At 41.2% G+C, this 22210-nt stretch overlaps 1 protein-coding gene across 1 annotated transcript in view; it reads right to left on the minus strand.

Annotated features, from left to right (window-relative positions):
* Positions 1-2905: 2905 nt before the first annotated feature.
* LCP1 (lymphocyte cytosolic protein 1) overlaps positions 2906-22210 on the minus strand; it is a gene marked incomplete at its 5' end in the record, with an annotated part of 33929 nt that continues 14624 nt past the window's right edge. The window contains 6 exon segments of the mRNA NM_001266307.1: positions 2906-4635; positions 7756-7880; positions 10993-11116; positions 19187-19320; positions 20177-20291; positions 21030-21108. Of these exon segments, the coding sequence (NP_001253236.1) occupies positions 4503-4635; positions 7756-7880; positions 10993-11116; positions 19187-19320; positions 20177-20291; positions 21030-21108 (710 nt within the window). The 3' untranslated portion in view covers positions 2906-4502.

Below are 22210 nucleotides of genomic sequence, written 5' to 3' on the forward strand. Positions count from 1 at the left end.
CTACAAGCCCATCTGCACACTGGGTGTGACAAAGAACAGAGGTCAGTGACAATAGGTATAGTAAATGTAAGGAAGGTGGGCCCAGGGCTCATCCCAAGGACTGAGAGCACATGGAAATGTCTCGTGCTTTAAGCCTCAGTCTGAAATAGGTTGGTCTAAGGCAGGCTGAGAGTTTACCCCGTCTTTATAATGGAGATCACAACTGTGCTCCCAGGGACAGACTAGGGCTGTGTGTGTGTGTGTGTGTGTGTGTGTGTGTGTGTGTGTGTGTGTGAATGTGAGTCTAGGTGAACAAAATCACTAAGGTGACTGAGACTTTGAAAGGTCATTTAATCCAATGCATTGCATCAGACCAGCCCTGATGTCATAATTTCCAGACAGACAGGAATCCATTCTGTTCTAAATACTCTGCAGGTAAGTCTATTTCACAACTTATCTCATAATTACCTCTTTCTGTTCAGCATTTCCTACGTTCAGGAAACATTTGTTTATGATGACTATAAATCAATTTTTTTAAAGCTATGAAGCTCTTATTAAAAATCTAGAAATGTGCCTGGCTCTCTAGGAAACATCTACTTGAGTAAGGCCCTGTCCCTGCTCACTTCTCATTCATCACAACTGAGTTCTTCCAAAAACTTTTGTTGATTCTTCACTCGAATTCATTCTTTCCCTGAGCTCCTGTGATATTTAATTTAGAAATGTATTGCATTGATCACATTCTGCTTTTTATTATGGTTTATGTGTGCCTGCATGCTGGTTAACATGCTTCTTTAGACATAAAACAGAGAAGTTGGAATTGGCTAGAGCATCTGTCCCAGCTTACGGTTTTTAATAAAATAATTTGAGGAAACTTAAGAGGATCCATGTCTGACTACCCAATGTGCAATATTTTTGCTAAAGCAGGAACTTGATAAGTACCTGTTGAATTAAAATTAACAGAATGTGCTCAAGAAGTGGGTATAATATTATTCATTGTGGCCTTATTTTGGGGACAAAAGATAAAACGACTTAAATATCTATTTAGAGGCCACTGGTTCAATGGAGTTTGCTATGCCTATATAGTAGAAGACCGTGTACCTGTTGGAAAGATTGAAGCGGGTCTGTATGTACCAATGTGAAACAACCTTCAAGACACGGTATTAAGTTAAAAAAATGGAATACAGAGTGATGGTTATGGTACGCTAATATTTGTTATAAAACAGATGTATGGGTGTGATATGTGCACAGAATATTTCTAGGATACAAAAGAACTTGGTAACAGTGGTTGCTGATTAGGATGGAAATTTCGGTGCCGTCTAGTACAAATAGAAAGAAACAATATCTATAGCCTCTTGATGTGTTGGGAAGACAGTGACCTCCTAAGTATAGAAGGTGCAGATGCAGGAGTGTTTAGGCCAGGAAAGAGCTACCTCCAAGAAGAAGTTGCTGGTAAAACCTGGACACAGAGCTTAGTCACAAAAGCCCAGCTTCCTAGCTGCTGTGTGGGTGGGTGGGTGGGTGGGACCTCTGCAGGTCCAAGTGTGACCATGCCAAATCGATAGCCAACTTCTCTGTCATAGCAGCCCAACTGAGGAAGTTGGCTGCAGCAGAACTCCTCTGCATCCCCCCCACCGCCACCCCACTTCTTCCCAAGTAAGGCCCCACCAAGCTGGAGAGGAGACCTCGGGCACTGCTAATTCCAAAGATTCCACCTCGACTCAGTCTAGACATTGTTTTGCACCAATCTCTAAGTCTGACTTTTTTTTATGATTGGGTTGGGGCCCAGAAAAAAACGAAACCCCACGGTGTGGCACTTTGGTATGCAGAGGACTTCGAACTAAGGAGACTGGAAAGCCTCCAAGGTAACCTCAGCAACAAGGTCTCCCTCTCTGACCTTCTCCTGCCCTCCTGTCTCCTGCCCTTCTTTCTCCCCTGAAGCAACCCATGGAAAGCAGAATTCCTCTTTCTCAAGGAGGGTCATAGAAACTAGAACCCCTTTTCCCCAAAGCAAGTCATAAAACCCTAGAAAAATTGCTCTAACCTTTCCCTCCCTTTCTGTGTAGACAGTGGCAGTGGCGGTAAAGAAATTCTCTGGCCCACCTTGCCTGATAGCAGATAATAAGACCCTCGTTCCAGGGGGGTCCTGCCCTGATCCCTGGAGGAAAAAATGCTACAGACTGCGGCCAAGAAGAATTAGAACAGACAAGCCTTGCTGGGCTTCCCCTTCCATTTATTAGCCTTGGATCACAGCCTTTTGCCCAATCACGTTTCTGCATGGCCGTTCATTCTGCATTAAGTCTAAGCACAAAAATGAACAGTTTTCTTTGGATCTTTGGGTTTCATTTCTAAAAGCTCCTATGTCACATGAAACTTTGATGAAAGAAATTTGTTATCCTTTTCTCTTGTTAACTGATCTTTCGTCGTAGTATTGGCCGTGATTATTATGATAGGTGAGGAAAGGTATCACACCTCTACACTCCTACAAGTTCAGTGTATTTCTGAGTTTGGCTCTCAGCTTTAATTTTATTCCCTGCTTTACCTAATGGAAGTTTATTCTTCAGTTTTTAGCTAAACTATTTCTCCTCAGACTGTTTCCTGTCATAAATTCATGTCTCACCCTGCCCTTCTTTTTATCACTTGTCACATCTGTTATTTTAATTGTTTAACTTCTGTCTTTCCAAAGACAGGCAACAGTTGAACACGGTGCCTGTTTAATTCATAGGCACATTGCTAAAACCTTGCACCATGCCTAGCACATATTAGGCACTTGAACATGTTGGTGGAATGAATGAATGAATGATTTATAGCACACCGTTAGCAAACCTTCAAAAGGAAACATCCAGAGACACCTAATATAGGGAACATTTTATTTGGAAAGATTTTGAGCATCATTCTCTTTTCATTTTTTATTAAGGCAGTAACATTCTTTTTTCCCGGAGGTGGATGGGGGAAATCATTTGAGGCTACAGTAAGTCCAATCTGAAGTCAAAACCAACCACTTTGCATTCAGAAGCAGCAAAAATCCTGGTGATGGGCTGGGAGGAGCCATATGTTGGCTTTCTGAGTCCACTGCCAAGGAACAGATCCAGAGCAATGCGTTTCAATTGCATTGAAAAATGGCTAAGTTCCATTACATACCACTACTAAAGAAGATACCTCATTGATGAAGCCTTTCACCATGATAGAGGGAGTCTAGTGCTGGTTCACAATGGCCTGTTGCGTTTTAGCCTTCAGTTGGTTTAGGGGGAAATTGCTTAACCTATGAGAGTTGCTCAAATTCATATTGTTCTTGTTTTGCTTTGGAATTCTTTGTCCAGTAAATTAGCTCTTCATAACACAATCCCGCCATTTCTTATCCAGCATAGATTCATTCTACCCTTGACAGCTGGCCAGGTGTGTGTGTATGTGCATAGGGGTGCTATTCATTGGCACATATTGTCCCCTCTGGAGTTTAGGGGTGGCAGAAAGCTTTTATAGTACCAAAAAAGTAAACATTGATAATATGGCCTGACAACAACCAGATATGCTAAGCTCTAGAAGCTAAAGCAAGGCAGGATTGCTTCCAAATGTGGACAGATATTAGCCATACCACAGTAACTAGAATCTAATGTGAGGGCTGAATGCCTGGAGAGGCAGCACCCTAAAGGATGCTTAGTTACAGCTCCATGCTGCCCCCGAGTGGCTTGATGCTCCATTACACCCTCCTTGGATCCAACCTTCCATTAAGAGTTAAGGCTCTAGAGGGCAAAGTATTTTCAAGATGTTAGATCTAGTCCAAGCCCAAATTCTAGAGTTAAAAACAGAGGGGTTCTTAGTGGCTGAAAAAAAAACAAAACCTGATGACATCTGGGACTCCAGTTTTGAGGAAAGGTTCTGATGATAAGGCTTACTTCTGCAGGCTACCAGAGACTCCTGAGACTTCAACAGCTTGACTGATTTATCAGACGCTCCAAGTGGCCCAGAGACAAGGATGGCCAGAAGAGATGGGGCCTCCAGAAGGCATGGTTCCAAGTGCATGAGGAGCAAAGTCATGGGAGGCAGGGTACGAAGAAGGGACAGAAAGAGGGGCTTGCAACAGATCAAAGGCTGACCTCCAGGAACAGGGTTTAGAGCAGGTGTGATGATTCCCCTCCTGGCCCTCATCTTGAACAAAGAAAAGGGAAGCCACATGAAGCGGGTTTGAAAGATTACATCAAAATTAATATCACTGCAGCTTCTATCCTCGACTAATGGCAAAAGCGAGAAGGGTACTTGGAAAATAACTTCTTTCTTTTCCTCTAGATTTTCGAAGCAGCAAAAAAATCAAGAATAGAAACCTATATATAGGAGGTTGCGCCTCCTGCAAAGAATGAAGCACTTTTTGTTAAATACAGGAGAGGCTACTTGGCTGCCCTAATATGTGCTTTTTGGAATCTTGTAGAATGTCACCAAGGTGAACTTTGGAATGGCTTGAATCATCCCGGAGCATCTGTGCTGGGCAGTCAGGAGTGAGTGCACCGCCTCCCACCCGGCCCCACCGGGCCTCACACCCTCTTCATTCCTTTCCCCATAAGGCAGGCAAACACGGTCATGACCATTTTGGGGTTCACTTCAACCAGGTCTTCTGGTAGGGCATACACTCTTGCTCCAATTTTTCGGGCCATAGAGATGGCATACCTAAAAGGGAGAAAAGAGGAAAAATAAGGAGAGCCTAAGAAGCACAGCATGAATGGGACCCTGGAGGGTCACAGTCACAGTCGCTCCATACTCAGGACAGAACTCACTCCTGCAGTGGCTGGAGTCAGTCACCAGCATCCTCACACTTTTGTGGACAAATTTTGGCTCAACCAAAGCTTCTGACAAAGCATCAGACTTGCTGGCTAGTCTCGTGATCACTATCAAGTGTATTATTTGTCCTTGGAGACCTCTTCAGCTCCTGCCTTTTTTTTTTTTAAGTTTTTTTTTTTTTTTTTTTTTTGTAGAGATAGGGATCTCACTATCTTGCCCAGGCTGGGCTTGAACTCCTGGCCTCAACAGAACCTCTTGCCTCAGCCTCCCAAAGCACTGGGATTACAGGCGTGAGCCACTACACCTGGCACATGCTGCCACTTTTGATACTCACACCAGGAGTATTCTCTTGGGCTGCATAGCAGCATGGCAGAAAGAGTCACAGAACTAATTAAAATGTGTGCCAGGAAAAGTTTGCAGACTACATTTCAACTACAGTAACATTTTTACAAGGAACAAAAGAGGAAAAATGTGTGTATAATATCGTGACCTTGGCCGGGCGTGGTGGCTCACGCCTGTAATCCCAACACTTTGGGTAGCTGAGGTGGGTGGATCATGAGGTCAGGAGATCAAGACCATCCTGGTTAACATGGTGAAACCTCATCTCTACTAAAAATACAAAAAATTAGCCAGGTGTGTTGGCATGTGCCTTTAGTCCCAGCTACTCTGGAGGCTGAGGCAGGAGAATCGCTTGAACCTGGGAGGTGGAGGCTGCAGTGAGCCGAGATCGTGCCACTGCACTCCAGCCTGACGACAGAGCGAGACTCCGTCTCAAAACAACAACAACAACAACAACAACAAACGAACAAAGAAAAAAACTCCTGGCCTTCCACATCAATTTTTTTATTCTTTGTTCCATTCCAATTCTTGCCAACATATATTTGTACTTATTTATGGCACTGCAATATAGAGTAGCCAGAGACTTATATTCCATATTTTCACATAGAATGATGATAGCTGCATCAGAACGTTTTTGCTCTGTTTGTAGATATATGAAGATAAATTTTATTAATTATAATCTATTTTCAAATGAGCTCACACTACTACCTGGCAGTTCTTTTATTCACCTCATTTATTATCTAGTGACCTCTTACTGTGGTGACACCAGACACTTCACTGTACCCAAACCCACGTTTACTACCTCCTGCTCTCCTCAAATTACTTTACTTTTACTTTATTGATCAAATTAAATTAAGAGCATCAGGCAGAAGTAGACCCATTTTTTCTCCTTGTCTATCTCTCAATAACTTCTTCTATATTAATTATTAATGAAGTAAAATTAATTCTTCCCCATTGTAAAACACAGAAGGAAAATTGTCTGAAAACTAGAAAGGAGCTTCAAACAAAATCACACACAATCTTGCCACCATAACATAACCGTTCTTCACATTTTGTGTAATTTCTTTCACCCCTTTTCCTAAATAATTTTGTATCTTGCCCTCACAGGAGAGTGCTTACGAGTCCGGGCTCTGAAGTTGGACTTTGAATCTCAGCTGCACAACTGAAAAATTGTATGGCCTTGGCAAGTTTCTTAAACCTAATCACATTCCCCTTGAACATCTGGGCTGAAGGCTTTTTACAATTTCTGGGTCTTCATATGTGTTTTTCCTTCTGCCCGGAACATTCTTCCTCGCTCCTTCACCTGTCTACTTCCTTCCTACTTGTCTTTTTCAATTGAGCTCAGCTGAGCTGCTATTTGCTCTAAAGAGCTATAGTCCCCTTCCTGTCCCTTCAGGGATGCCTCATACTGTCCCTTCCACACCTCTCATCACAATCTATTGTGATTTCAGTTTATTTATTTCTCTCCTTTAGATTGTGTTAAACGTCGGCATCCCGGGAGCACAGGTTCCCACTTTCCCAAACTGGAAACAGAAGGAAGGGCTCTGTTGAGACTATAAAGCAGGGATGCTGGGCACTAGATCCTTGTCACTTCTAGACCTGTGCTATGAGCTGAATTGTGTCTCTTCGAAATTCATAGGCTGGAGTCTTAATTCCTAGCACCTCAGAGTGTGACCCTGTTTGGACAGAGGGTTGCTGCAGTTGTAAATAGTTAAGATGAGGTCATGCTGGAGTTGGGTGGGACCTTAATCCAATAGGACTGGTGTCTTTCTAAGAAAAGAAGCATCACAGAGAAACGCAAAGGGGGAAGACAGCCGTGTGAAGTCACAGACACGCAGGAAGAATGCCATGTGAAGACGGAGGCAGAGACTGGCATGGGGCAGATTCTCCCTCAGAAGAAACCAATCCTGCCAACATCTGGATTGCAAACCTTTAGCTCCTATAACTGTGACAGAAGAAACTTCTGCCACCCGGTTTGTCTAGTACTTTGTTGTGGCAGTGCAAGGAAACTAACAGAACCTGATCTGAGAAAAGCATCTGTCTGGAGCAGAAGTTCATCAGCTTTTTTTGCAGAAAGACTAGATAGTAAACATCTTAGGCTTCGTTGTAACTACGCAACTCTGCTGTTGTAGCAGGGAAGCAGCTCTAGACAAGATGTAAAGGAATAGGCTGTGTTTCAATAAAACTTTATTTAGAAAAGCAGACAACAGGGCAGATCTGGCTCAGAAACTGTAATATGCTGACACTCACTCTAGAGGAATCATTTGGCAGATGACCTGAATGGTAAAGGACAAGACAGTGGCTCTCACACTGGCAAAGGCTCTGCTGTGGAACCCTAGCCCTGGGCATTCTTATCCATGAATATTCATGAATGGGGCATTTGGTTAGGAAATTGGTTTTATGGAACTATAGGCTTGCTTATCAATGACAAGCATACTCTTATTATTATTTTTTTTTTTTGTCTTGCTTCCATTCTGGCACTAGGAGCTTAAAACTACTATTGTACCATATCCAAAATAGTGATGATGAGACTACAGTAAGTCCTGAGAAGGAAAGGCATGGATAGTGAAAACGAAATGTTTGCAAAGGCATGAGCATTAGACTTCACAACCATCCAGCTGCCAGTTGGGTCCTTCCCTCCCGATCTTAGGTTTATTTCCATTTACGTACTTTGCATTGTTGAGTTTCTCATCATCATTCAGATTTTCTGTCTTCAGAAGGTCATAGTTAATGGAACCTGGTTGGATGGCATCGATGAGGTCCAGAACGGGCAGACTTGTACTAATCTTCGGGTCCTACACGGAGAGAAAGGGAGGGTTCATCAGCGTGTCCCAAAGTTACTCCCATTCAGCTCAAAGGAAGTGGGTGACTTTTTCTTCTTAAATAAGCACTATACACAGCCTGGTCTGGGAAATGCAGCAGTATTCCACACAGCGTTTCATATAAACTGTAGTTTCTGTAGGGGCATCAGTAACTTCCCAGAAAACCCACTGTCTACCAACAGCCGGTAGTCGTTCTCAAATAATAAATGGAAGGAAGTTAGCACAACTAGAGAAAGACATAAAGTTAAAAAGAGTGGATTGTGTCAACCATGTGAAAAAATGCTCGGCATCACTAATCATTACAGAAATGAGGACCAAAACCACAATGAGATACCACTGCACACCATTCAGAAGGGCTATTACTAAAAAGTCAAAAAATAACAGATATCGTGAGGTTGTGAATGATTATACACTGTTGGTGGGAATGTAAATTAGTTCAGCCCCTGTGGAAAGCAGTTTGGAGATTTCTCAAAGAACCAAAAATAAAATTACCATTTGAACCAGCAATCCCAATATTGGGTACATACTCAAAGGAAAATAAATTATTCTTCCAAAAAGACACCTGCATGCTCATGTTCATCACAGCACTATTCATAATAGCAAAGATATGGAATCAACCTAGGTGCCCATCAACGATGGACTAGATAGAGAAAATGTGGTGCATATACATCACGGAATACTATGGAGCCATAACAAAGGATAAAATATGAAGCCATAAAAAAGAATAAAATCATGTCATTTGCAGCAACATGGATGCAACTGGAGGCCATTATCCTAAGTGAATTAATACAGTAACAGAAAACCAAATACTGCATCTATTCACTTATAAGAGGAAGCTAAACACTGGGTATATATGGACATAAAGGTAGGAAAAATAGACACTGATGAATAAAAGCAGTGGGAGGGTGGAAGTGGGTTAAAGGTGAAAAACTACCTGTTCAGCAGTTCAGCACTACGCTCACTATTTGGGTGACTGGTTCAATAGAAGCCCAAACCTCAGCATCACACAATATACCCTTGCAACAAACCTGCAGATGTACTCTCTGAATCTATTTTTTTTTTTAAAGAATGGGTTGTGTTCATTTTTAAAAGGGCTTCACATAAAAGGAATGTGGGGCTAGTATGACATTTCTTTCAGTACACTATGTGGCCTCTTTTACTTAACCAATTCTGCAATGACTTACTACGAAGACAGGAGAAAATAAGCCCCAAGTGTTACAAGGAGCAAAAGAATTGCCAAACCTGTCTGAGAGTGAACCCCAGCATGGCTTACCAAATCTTGTCCCCATAACAACACCCCAGAAGCCACAGCCTAATGTAATGGGCTGGAGCAGCAGTTATTTTAGGAAGAGAAGCACCCCTGGGCTATGTAACTGGCCACTTCATATTAACAGCTAAGCTGCCTATAGATACACTACACTCTACAGCCTCACCCCAACAGGTAAAAGGCATTTTCCTCCCATTTGTGGATCATCACATACAATTACTAACCATACTCTCAGGAAGTTACTCAAGCGTTGATGTCCTCACCTATAAAATGAGGAAAACAGTAAAGCCAGCTTTACAATGTCAGTGAAGACACCCTGAGACATGAACAAGGAGCCCCTGGTAGCCAGAGCACATTCAATATTTAGAGCTCCTTTCGACTTTGCTTTTCTTTACTGCCTTTCCAAATCTCCTTCTGGAAGAATCTGCTTGCATCAGTGACCAGCATCCACTCCTGACTGCTCAGCTCTCCAGACTGAACAGTAGGCTGGAGATGGAGCAGAGGTGACGGTGATGAGCTCACAGCAGGTGGACACTCCTGCGACAGCCCTGCCCTGACAATATCTTCTGCTACTGCTTGTGGAAAGAGATTTGCATTTTTTCTTGATTTTGAAACGCAGGATGGATATCATGATGAACCGCCTCACCAACCCTGTTAATACAAGTCTGAAGGGGTTCCTCCCCCTAATCCTGACCTTCAAGCTGGAAAAATGTAGTTAAGACGGCCCAGGCATTATGGTGATGTGGATCGAGTGCACAGGTCCCTTGAGGAGGAATCCAGTTAATGTATGAAACATGAGTCAAGACATTTAATGAAATGCTGCTATTAATAAAGATGGGATTTAGATAGAAGTACACAACTGCTTTTTTACAAAAAAAAAAATCACAAGGGAGATCTTTGAGCGTTTTATATGTCACCATTATAATGTTAATCTGAATCATGGAGGTGCCCACATTTTACGAATACTATCATAGTTTATATTACTTTGAAAGAACAATACCTAAAATCTTGCTTCTAAAATCATGGATTTTAAGTGGGAACTAAGCACTGAGTACACATGGACATAAAGATGGGAATAGGCCAGGCATGGTGGCTCACGCCTGTAGTCCCAAAGCACTTTGGGAGGCTGAAGCAGGAGGATCTCTGGAGGCCAGGAATTTGAGACCAGCCTGGGCAACACAGTGAGACCTCATTTCCGAAAAAAAAAATTGCTGGGTATGGTAGTGTGCACCTGTAGTCCCAGCTACTCGGGAGGCTGAGGCAGGAGGGTCACTTGAGCCCAGGAGGTTGAGGCCACAGTGAGCCACGATCATGCCACTGTACCCCAGCCTGGGTGACAGAGTGAGACCCTGTCACAAAAAACAGATATAAAAAGTAAAATTAAAAAATAAATTAAAATTTAAAATATAAAAGTTAAAATTAAAAATAGACAGTAGAAACTACGCAAATGGGGAGGGAGCGGGGAGGACAAGGGCTAGAAAAACTGCCCGCTGGGTGCAATGCTCCGTGCCCGGGTGGTGGATTTATTTCTACCCCAAACCTCAGCATCACTCAATATACCCATGTAACAAATCTGCACATGTACCCCCTAAATCTAAAATAAAAGTTGAAATTTTTTTTAATGATGGGCTTTTATGATTAACTATTAAGGGGGAAGTATTGAGAAATTCATCAACGAAATGGCTGATGAACATCAAAACAACAACGAGTCATTTAAGCAGAATGGAAATGGGAGGCGGAGGCGCTAATACCTAACACTGAAGGTCACTTGAACACATAGAGCTCAGATGGCCTCTAGCAGAAGACAAAGACATTTACCTTGAAACTAGAGATGGATGAACTTTTCTGTGCTTCCCTCAACGTTTCATTCACCCAGTTGACAATAATGTCATCATTGACCTTCTGACCACCACCAATTTCTTCGAGGATATTCAGTGTATACCTGAACAAAATAAAGAACGCTCTCTGGAGAACAGTGGCTAAAGAATTTAATACAAACAGAAAGTAGCTAAGGATGGAAGTTTTTTTTCAGGTATGTCACAGAGGACAGTCTAGACACCATTACATTTGAGAGAAAAAAAGAATAAATAACAACATTAGCTCCTTTTAGAATAACTTAAGATGTGACTTGATGGCTATTATAATGAAATGTAAAGCAAATACCTCCTTCTAAGCACGATCATTGCTCTGAGCAAAAAGAAAAAGGCAAAGGGAAAAAAATGCAAGGAAAGGCAAATGAAGGAAAAGATTCCAACCTGTGACAATTGAAAAAAATAATTAAAATCAAGAAATAATTCAACATTGGAAAAGTCTGAATAGCCTACATGATAAAGAAAAAGTGTAAAATATTTTTTTCCTTGTATAAGTAAAAATGTCAGAAATATGCTGACAAGGGTAATCTTGAGTCTGAAGGTAAGAATTACCTTAGATACCTACTGTTGTCAGAATTGGTTTGTTTGTTGTTTTGGAGGGGTTGGGGGACATTTATTAAGAAGATGTTTTAACCTCTTAAAATTCTATAGAGTAGGCCAGGCGCCAGTAATCTCAGCACTTTAGGAGGCCGAGGTGAGCAGTTCGCTTGCGCTCAGGAGTTCCAGACCTGCCTAGGAAACATAACGAAACCCGGTCTCTACCAAAAACACACACAAAAAATTAGCTGGACATGGCAGCGTTTGTCTGTAGTCCCAGCTGCTAGGGAGGCTGAGGCAGGAGTATTGCTTGAGTCTGGGAGGCAGAGGTTACAGTGAGTTGAGATAGTGCCACTGCACTCCAGCCTGGGTGACAGAGTAAGACTCTGTCTCAAAAAGAAAAGAAACAAAAAAACAAAAATCAAAAAACCCAAACATTCTCTGGAGCAGAGAAGAACCACCATTCCCTAAAGCTACTCCCTTCTGAAAGGGAAATACAGGGGAGAAAGCCCAGAGTCGAGGAACACATGGGCTTGTTGACTTCAAGGTTCAGGTTGGCAGGAGGGGATCAAATTACACACGAAAGACCTTCAGGGCTAGAACTGCAGTGTGTGCTTCCCAAAGTGAAACTCAAGAATCCTGTGACTGAATCTCATCTGACCAGTCTACCTAAATTCAGGTCATCCTCCACTTGGGTGCTCTAGGATTTTGCTTACATAATCCATTGGGTATCTTCCTCTAGTTATTGCTCCTATGGACAGTACAGTTCTCCCATGACTTTCCAGATGGTTTTCAAATTTAGTCCCTGAAATAAGAGCATTGCCTTGCTTCCTCTAGGTTAAAGCACCTTCCCATTATTGAAGAAAGGAAAGAAAATGGCTTCTGTAACTTTTCTTTATCAAAATTCACATTTAAGTGATGTCCTATCAATTACACCTCCCAAGTCTCCCTCAAATCAATTAGCTCCTCTTCCTTCTGTTTCTCCATCTCACAGAATTTCCTTTCTGAAGTACAGTTCTGGTCTTTTTTTTGGAGATGGGGTCTCAGTATGCGGCCCATGGCCCAGGCTGGAGTGCAGTGGATATTCACAGGTATGGTCATTGCTCACTGCGTCCCCGAACTCCTGGGCTCAAGCAATCCTCCCACCTCAGCGTCCTCAGTATGGGATGGACGACAGACACATGCCACTGTTCATGCTTGGTCACGTCATTTAAAGTGACTCGACATGGCCCAAAGAATACAGGTTAAGCTCCAGCATACAGCACACAAGACCCTTTACAATTTGGCTCTAGTGTTCTTTTCCAGCACATCTGTGATTTCCTTCTTCCCTCCCTGCTTCCTTGCTCATCGTGTCCCCCCCCCCCCCCACACACACACACAAAGACCTATACACATTTCAACCGCACGGAGCCACCAGCAGCTTCCCGGCCACACCTCCATCCTCCTTCTGCCTCCTGCTTCTGGGACTCAGCTGTACTCACTGCCTGGGCCCTCTTCCCTTCTAGTGAATTCCTAATCTTTTGAACAATCCTCAGCTCAAGTATCACTTTTCCAGCTTACACAGTGTATTAATCAGTATTGGTACACTTGCTTGAAACCTGTTTCCCGGAACTTTTGATGGCATTGGCATCCACTGTGTGCCCTCGGACAGGGTCCATGTGCCCTGTTTATCAGAGCTTAGCAGACTGCCTAGCACTACTGGGCATCTAGTAAATGAAGGCACAGAGTGGCAGGTGAAATAAATGGAGTGACTTTCTCCCAGGGAAAGCAAGGGGATAATAAAGATGTTTAGTCTGGGCCCAGAGATGGGAACAAATTGCTGAGAAATCATGAGTAGAAATGGGATAAGTGCAGATAGATTTTCAAAATATTTCTAGTTTGGAAAAGATCCTACTTTCAATCTGTTCATAAAGGTTACATTTTATGGCATAACTGGCTTCTTATTTCTAGATAGCATGCATATTAAGTTATTAGCATTTACTGTAACATCTAAGAATTTCTGCCTAATGAATGTCTGAATAAAAAAACGGTAGGTTAGTGCTTGCTTCATTAGGTCCTCTCCATATATAACCTGATGGAACAAACTAAGTTTAATCTTCTGGTAGCTTCTCTTGTCCCAGGACCTAGTTCTCACTTCCCTTCATCAGGAGTTGCAGCCCTGCATTGTCCACATGCTCATATAAACAGCATTGGTGTTCTTGACCCACCTGCTAAGCCTGGGAACTAAATGGTGCAGAGGAGAAGCCCACCTTTACACTAAAGTCCATCTGCAAGAGTAAAAAGCTACTAAGGAACAGGGAACCTTATAGACGTATGGCAAATTGTGGAGGCAACTTACTGCATTCTGGGGTTTGAGAACAGCCTCTCACAGTGGCACAGAGTTCCAGTGAACACAAGGCGGTCTTTCTACCACCTCAAATGAGATGCAGAGGTTTGAAATGGAATCAGACACCCACTTGTAAGTACAATGATTAAAAAAAAAAAAAAAAGGAAAAAAAAAAACCACAAAGGGAAGAAAGAATAGAATTAGGCTGGGCCTGGCACGGTGGCTCATGCCTGTAATCTGAGCACTTTGGGAGGCTGAGGCAGGCAGATCACCTGAGGTCGGGAGTTTGAGACCAGCCTGACCAACATGGAGAAACCTTGTCTCTACTAAAAGTAGAAAATTAGCCAGGTGTGGTGGCACATGCCTGTAATCCCAGCTATTCTGGAGGCGGATGCAGGAAAATTGCTTGAACCCGGAGGGTGGAGGTTGCAGTGAGCTGAGATCACACCATTGTACTCCAACCTGGGCAACAAGAGCAAAACTGTCTCAAAAAAAAAAAAAAAAAAATTAGGCTGGAACCTCCATTCTAGATAGTACACTAAGCAATTGCTCATCTAAATAAAAATTCAAAATGTAAAACAAAAACTAATTTGGTCTGTGTCTTTCTAGATTTTTCCTTTTGAGATAATTACTGCATATCATCAAACCTGCTTCGGGATGACTGTGCTGTTAAATGGAGCCCTCCAGACATGATCTCAGTATTACCAGTGTTTGCAAAATGTGCTGTGCTGAAAAGCTCTTTGTCAAAATGAAACAGCATTATGAGCTCCAGCTTTAGCCAGTTCTTCCTTCAACAAGAGGATTGATGAGGTTTGGATGTGAGACACCAGAGGGATGTGATTATTACCTGCTTACTTTCCTGCCTTCCAACACTTGTTTTATTTATTTACTATTTGGCACAGAGGAACAAACCGTGGTGTTTTGTTTTTGAAGGACCCATCCTGACTTCACCATCCACAGCCTGTTTGACTTGGGGAGAGTTTCCCATTTGTCTGCTTCAGATTCTTTGTTCATTTGTTTGAGTAGAGCTATCATTGCCATGTGCTGGCAGCCTGCTTGCTTCAAGGGTTTTATCTGCAAGTTTATGCATACGCTGTTTGCCAACTGTCCACCCTGAGAATGATTTCCAAGCTACTGAAGGGGAAAGGGAAGTTTAAGTACATATCTCTCATTTGCTCTCTTGGGAAAAAATGACAAGCTATTTATTGTCCAGATAAATGACCAAATTAGCACATCAGCACAATTAAATGAAATACATTCCAGCTAGAACTGGCTGTAAATTTAATAGATCTTTTAATATATGGCATGCAAGGAAAAAAAATCCCTTCTGGTGCCATTTATATAATTATCAGTCATTTCTTCTCCTTCCACAGTAATATATTTCTCTGTCTACTTTCTTAAATGCGCAATTCTTGTGTAGTAAACACTCATGAGAAATATGACTTTTTAACCAGGTGGAGATAGCAATAGCAGAGTAGACCTTATTGTGTATGTGCCAGCCATTAAATAGGGTTTTGAGCCACATTTTTATAAAACATCCAAAGATCATATTGCAAGATGTTTTTCAGATATTATCAAATTTAACACAGCATAGAGCTGGCCTGAGTTTTTTTATTTTTTATTTTTGACATGGAGTCTTGCTCCATTACCTAGGTTGGAGTGCAGTGGCACGATCTTGGCTCACTGCAACCTCCACCTCCCAGGTTCAAGCAATTCTCCTGCCTCAGCCTCCTGAGTAGCTGGAACTACAGGCACACACCACCATGACTGGCTAACTTTTGCATTTTTAGTAGAGATGGGGTTTCACCATGTTGGCCAGGCTGGTCTCGAACTCCTGACCTGAGGTGATCCACCTGCCTCAGCCTCCCAAAGTACTGGGATTATAGCATGAGCCACCGCACCCAGCTGCCCTGAGCTTTTTAATCATCAAAAAAGAATATATTAAAGATTATTTAATATTGAAACCCATGAGTCAGTTTAACTGTTGCTACTAAAAGGACTTTTGCTTTGGTTTTAAAGCAATCAGTATGAATTGCTAATCTGTTAAAAATTTAAAACTTGTGGAAGATAATAAAGATAGCTTGGAAAGAGCATCTGGAAATACACTGGTGAGAACAGCCCTAAGCAGTTTTCAATGATGTTCTGGATACATGCCGTAAACTAAAAGATAGAGTTGGAGATTCTTCAGCTCTGGAGTTTTATGCAATAGGGGAGCCTTATGACATCCACCTCCATCATTAAAAAGACCCCAGTTTAGAAATGGGTAATGGAGCTCTATACTCAGTAAAGTAAATGTGAATCAGGGAGTGAAATCTTTTATGATCACTTCCGATTATCCTACCTTATCTCGAAATACTGCCACAATTACATCCAGAGCCGGCCATTATTAGGATCTGCAGACAGTGGCTTGTAACTAAAGCCGCAGTGCCTAGGCACACCACAAACCTTGCCTTTGCCATTATCTTGCCAGATGGAATGTAATGTGACATGCAGTTTCTGGGGCTTCCTTCCAGGTAGGAAAATGAATTATGTCACACTAACATAGGCTCTAATGAGGGGATGTAAAATTCCTGCTTTGTCAGAGCTATTAGTACAAGGGGAAAGACTGAAGCATTTACAAGCAAATCATTTTATTACTTACAGAATTCCTATCTAAAAGTCTTCCCAAGCTTATGATTTTGTACCAAAATTGTTTCTTTTTCTTATAATTTATTTTCTGTTTGCGTATCTTCTTATATTCTATTTTTGTTTAACTAATATCACCCTATAATTCTCACATTAGTCAAGCTTATATTCAGTTCCAAAGTGTTTCTAAAGTTCTCTATGAAAGGAACTTCCGTTTCTGGCCATGATGGAATAACAGGAACCACATTTAAACACCTCTAATACAGGGAAAAACATACGAAACAATGTTGTTCAGACATCAGACAATAGGAAGTGCGGGACAGTGGCCCCTGAAAAGAAGAAAACAAAGTGAGCCTTAAGATTTTCCCAGCACGGAAGAAGTTTCCAAGCTGCAGCAGAGGAGGAGAAAACCCAAACAGAGCATGGCCATCCTCTTGAGTGGAGGAAACAGGAATGAGAAATGAAGGAAGCCCAGGTGCCTAGGATTTAGGGGGAAGACTACCAGAGCGGTGAGACCTGTATAGAGAGAAGAGAGTCATTCAGAAAGAAAGCTTCAGCGGCCTTCAGAGGGTTTCCCTCAGTCTTCAGCTGAGGACCGCTCAGTGCACATGTGTGAAGAAACTACTAGAGGCTGTGGGGAAAAACCCACCAGAAATGAGCTGGTAGAGCAATCCTTGGGGCTCACACAAGGCTGGTGATAATTTGTTCCTACCAGCTGGAGTGGAAAAATTTCATAATACATGAGCATCAAGTAAAGTACTCAGAAGACTATTTTCTCATTACTAACAAGCAAAATGAGCTCTAGATTAATTAAGTTTAAAAGTAAGCCTCAAATGGACCAAACTGTATTTAAGTAACTTAAGTCTATCCCAGGATAAAATTTAAGAATGTTTAAAGGAATACAGAAATATCCAGTACACAGCAAGGTCAAATTCGTGATAGCCGACATATAACTAAAAAATTAGCAGCATCCAAAGAAGCCAAAAAATATGACTCATAATGAAGATGAAAATAAATTAGTAGAAACAGATCCCAAAATAAGTTACTGTAATTATTTTCCATATGTTCAAGAAGGTAAAGGAAAGGACAGATATGGGAGATATAAAAATGACTCAAAATTTCCATACTGGAGATGATCCAGGTTAAAAAACATGTACACTGGATGGAGTTAATGGAACATTAGACACACACACACACACACACACACACACACACACACAAAAGAGATTAGTGAACTTGAAAACATAGCAATACAAGTTATCCAAAATGAAACATAGAGAAAATAAATAAATAAAGCATCAGTGAGCTTAGGGACAACTTTGAATGATCAAATATACACGCACTTGGAATCCCCCAGAACCAGGGTTGGTGGGTACAGAAGATATATTTGAAGAGATGAGAGTTAAGTTTTCCAAATTTGATGGAAAGTATAAATCCATAGATCCTATAAGTTAACAAACCTCAAGCATAAGAAACAACAATGGGACTGGGCACGGTGGGGTGGCACGCCTATAATCCCAGCCCTTTGGAAGGCCAAGGTGGGCAGATCATTAGGTCAGGAGTTTGAGACCAGCCTGTCCAACATGGTGAAACCCCGTCTCTACTAAAAATACAAAAATTAGCTGGGCATGGTAGTGTGGACCTGTAGTCCCAGCTACTCAGGAGGCTGAGGCAGGAGAATCACTTGAACCCAGGAGGTGGAGATTGCAGTGAGCAGAGATTACATTACTGCACTCCAGCCTGGGTGACAGAGCAAGACTCTGTCTCAAAAAAAAAAAAAAAAAATATATATATATATATATATATACACATCATAATAAAATTACCTAAAACCTGTAATAGAGAGAAATCTTAAGCCAGAAGAGAAATACTACATACAAGGGAACAAAGATAAGAATGACAATAGATTTCCTCTTGGAAACAATGTGGGCCAGAAGACAGTGAAACTATCTTTAAAGTACTGAAAGAAAAACCTATCAACTTAGAATTCTGCACTCAGAGAAAAAAATCTTTTGAAAATGAAATAGACATTTTCAGACATACAGAAGCTGAAATCATTCATCACCAGCAGACTTGCGCTATTAGAAATATTTTAGGTAGACAGAAAATGATATCAAATGGAAATCTTAATCTATAAAATAGTAGGAAGAGCACTAGAAATAGTAAATATGTAGATAAATATAGCATAATTTCACCTTTATTTTAAAAGTCCCTTTAAAAGTAATTGTTATTTACACAGATCAGTTGAAGTAAAAGGATGGTAAAAAGATATGCCATGCTAACCACTAATCAATAGGAAGCCTGTAGAAGCAATAGTAGCTATTATCTATTAATGTCAGAAACAATAGATTTCAGAGAAAAGAATATTAGTAGGCATAAAGAAGACTACTTCATAAGGACAAAGGGATGATTAAATCAGAATGAAACAGCAATCTAAACTGTTTATGAACCTAATCACAGAGTTTCACGATACTTGAAACAAAAACTGACAGAACTGAAACAAAAAGCAGAAAGGTAAAAAGTGCTTCTCTGGTTATTAAGATTAGCTTCAAACATACTTTTACTGAATTAACTCATACTGCTAAAAATGTGCTAATATTCTTCCAGGTAAATAATGCATTCAAGAAAAAGCCACTTCCATAAGCTATGCTACCTTCTCATTAGCTGCCAAATCAAGGCCAATGTGAGAGTGCGGTTTCCTTCATTGAGATCTTGTCCACCGATGCCAACCAGGGAGAACTTCGCTTGATTCTTCCCCAATTCTACTGCATAGTTACAATTCTCAAGCTGAATGAGCAGAAAGGAAAACGACTGAACGTCAGCATCTTGATTATGATAAATACCAGATAAATAATAAAAATAAAGATAAAAAATGAAATAAATATGGTCAGACTGAATGACTTCTCAAGTCTCAACTGGTTCTGCCATTCTAGGATTCAAAAGTAAAGAATTTTTCATCTTTCCTTAGAAACCCCTCACTTTCATAAAAAAAATTCATAATGTGGAAAACCGAAATGAATTCATTATTATGAATATGTTCACCGCTATATCACACTGCATAAATGGAGAGCCATCCTTAGTTACCTACATGTAATATTTCTAAAATAGGTGAATACACAGAGATTGACATGGAAAATTTGGAGTCTCCATCCTCTGCACACATAGCAAACGGACATGTGAACAGATATTCCTGCAGCTACACATGGATCATTAACAGCCACAGCAATAAGAAATGCTGAGAAATGGCTGTGTCAACCCTGTTGTTTCAAAACAATGTTCCCACTGTGTTGACAGTCAACAAACTATTTGAACAAGTCAAGCTGTCAGTACAAAGCTCCAATTCTTTAGAAATTAGAATAAAGATCCTGCTGAGGGAAAAATCCCTGTGGCTCTCTGCTTGCTCTAATTATCTTAATTAGAATTTTTGCATGATAATGTTTGAAGACATCCAACATGGAATTATAAATACGTAATCGACTGAAATAATGCACACACTTTAATAAACCTATTCAGGTTTCTGATTGCTGTACTAGAATTTAATTTCTGGATAAACATTGTTTGGCTGCCTTATAAAGTATTTAGAGTGCTCTTGCAGGCTATGACTTTGCCTGGCTGCTGGAACATCAGAACCATCATTGTTTACCTTCTTCATATTGCCTCCCAGTTTGGGGTATGGCGGTTTGTTTACTCTGTTCCAGTCAACAGGAACTTTAATCTTTTCATAGAGCTGGAAGATGACCAGGGCATCTGATAAGTCACTGAACAAAACAAACACAAAAGGATTCTCAGATATCCCGCATTTATTCAGGGCCTACAATGGGCCAGACGCTTTCTTACATATTAGTTCAGAGAATATTCACAACAACCCCGCACACTGGTAGTCGTAGCTCCATCTATAGAAGTGAAGAAACCACGACTCAGAGAGACTGGGGGACTCACTCTTCCCAGGTGTGACCAGCTGTGCCCTTCCATCCAACATATGCTGCCTCAGGAAAAGAAAGAGCACTCTGGTGATGAAATCATCTGTACACCAAACCCCTGCAACACGCAATTCACCTGTATAACAAACCTGCACATCATGTACCCCTGTACCTAAAGGTTTAAAAATTGTAAAACTAAGTAAATGTAAAAGAAATGTTAAAAAAGCAAAACGAAGACGGCTTTAACAAGTGGCGTAGGAGTCGCTTCACCACAAACTTAACATCTGTTGTTTTGCCTGCTTGTGAGCAGATTAGACGTATGATCACTTATGACATAGAGTAAATGTTTCATTTTGTTGAGGTATGATTTATGTACTGAGCACACAGTGAGACTGATGTATGTAGGTGAGTTTTTCAGCTGAATAGCCAACATCTGAAGCTCAACTTGGCACTTTTCCCCTTCCATCAAGGTAGGCACATTTTGTGAAGAGAATGCACATCATGGTGGTATTTGGAATCCTATGGCTCTTTCAAGGTCTCTATCTTACATTAGAATGAGTTTCCAAATATTCCTACCTGTACAAATGATTGACTCGAGGGTTAACACCCAGGGAGTTCATCCAGTTTCTAAATGTCCGCTCTTCTCTCGTCTCACCTGGATGAAGGAAGACGGGTTATCTTTTGGGATTGAAGAAAACATGCCTTTTTTTATGACCAAAGTTTAACTAAAGAGGATGCAATAAAAACTGAAAGTAGAATGAAAGAAAGAAATAAAATAAACCCTATTGGATTTGGATGAGGGTTCTCATACAGTGTTAATTTTTCTTTTCCATTTCAATTCCACATGTATTTCTATAGCATCTATTAGTAGTGTGTGGAATCCTGTGTGGGGTAGCTGTTCAGTTGGCTCTCAAAGGCTTACCTTCTTGCTGGAAAAAACAGGACTTTTAGGCATCAAACAGAGATCATACAAGCTACAGAACTCACTTAGGAGATAGATATATCTGTTATTTGAGCTGAGACAGGGAAAAGAACAGTATAGACTGAATTTGGAGGGGGTGGAATTTGAACTTGCCCTAGGATAACTAGCAAAATCTGGATCAGAAAAAGGAAAGAGTAGAGGATTTCGGGAGATAGCAAGGGGTGGGAGTAGAAGACAGTATAAATATGCATACAAAGGGAGCAACAGGCAAGGTCTCTGTTAAGAACATCAGGAACTGGTTTGGTCAGGGGTCTGTATTGTGCAGTCCAATGAGGTAACCCTATCTGGAAGAAGGAGTCAGAATTGGAGATTTTATTTATTTATTTATTTATGTTTTTGGAGACAGAGTCTCACTGTCTCCCAGGCTGGAGTGCAGTGGTGCGATCTTGGCTCACTGCAAGCTCTGCCTCCTGGGTTCACGCCATTCTCCTGCCTCAGCCTCCCAAGTAGCTGGGACTACAGGCGCCCGCCACCACGCCCGGCTAATTTTTTGTATTTTTTTGGAGAGACAGGATTTCAATCTTTGGATACCAGGTAGCACATTTTAGTTGACATATTAGACAATGGCAGTCATTATGGCTTTGTAAAATTACTACAATACATTCTTGAGCAAGGCAGAGATATAATAAAATCAGTACTGGGATGTGCCTGGCAGCAGTGTGTAGAATCACTGAAAGGCGATATGCATTTGAATTAAACACAGCAGAGGGCAGAGTGTTTGACATTAGCATGTGGGAAACACTCAAGCATTTGATAAATGGAGGCTCCAAGATCC

The sequence above is a fragment of the Macaca mulatta genome, chromosome 17, assembly GCF_049350105.2.
Source record: "Macaca mulatta isolate MMU2019108-1 chromosome 17, T2T-MMU8v2.0, whole genome shotgun sequence".
NCBI lineage: Eukaryota > Metazoa > Chordata > Mammalia > Primates > Cercopithecidae > Macaca > Macaca mulatta.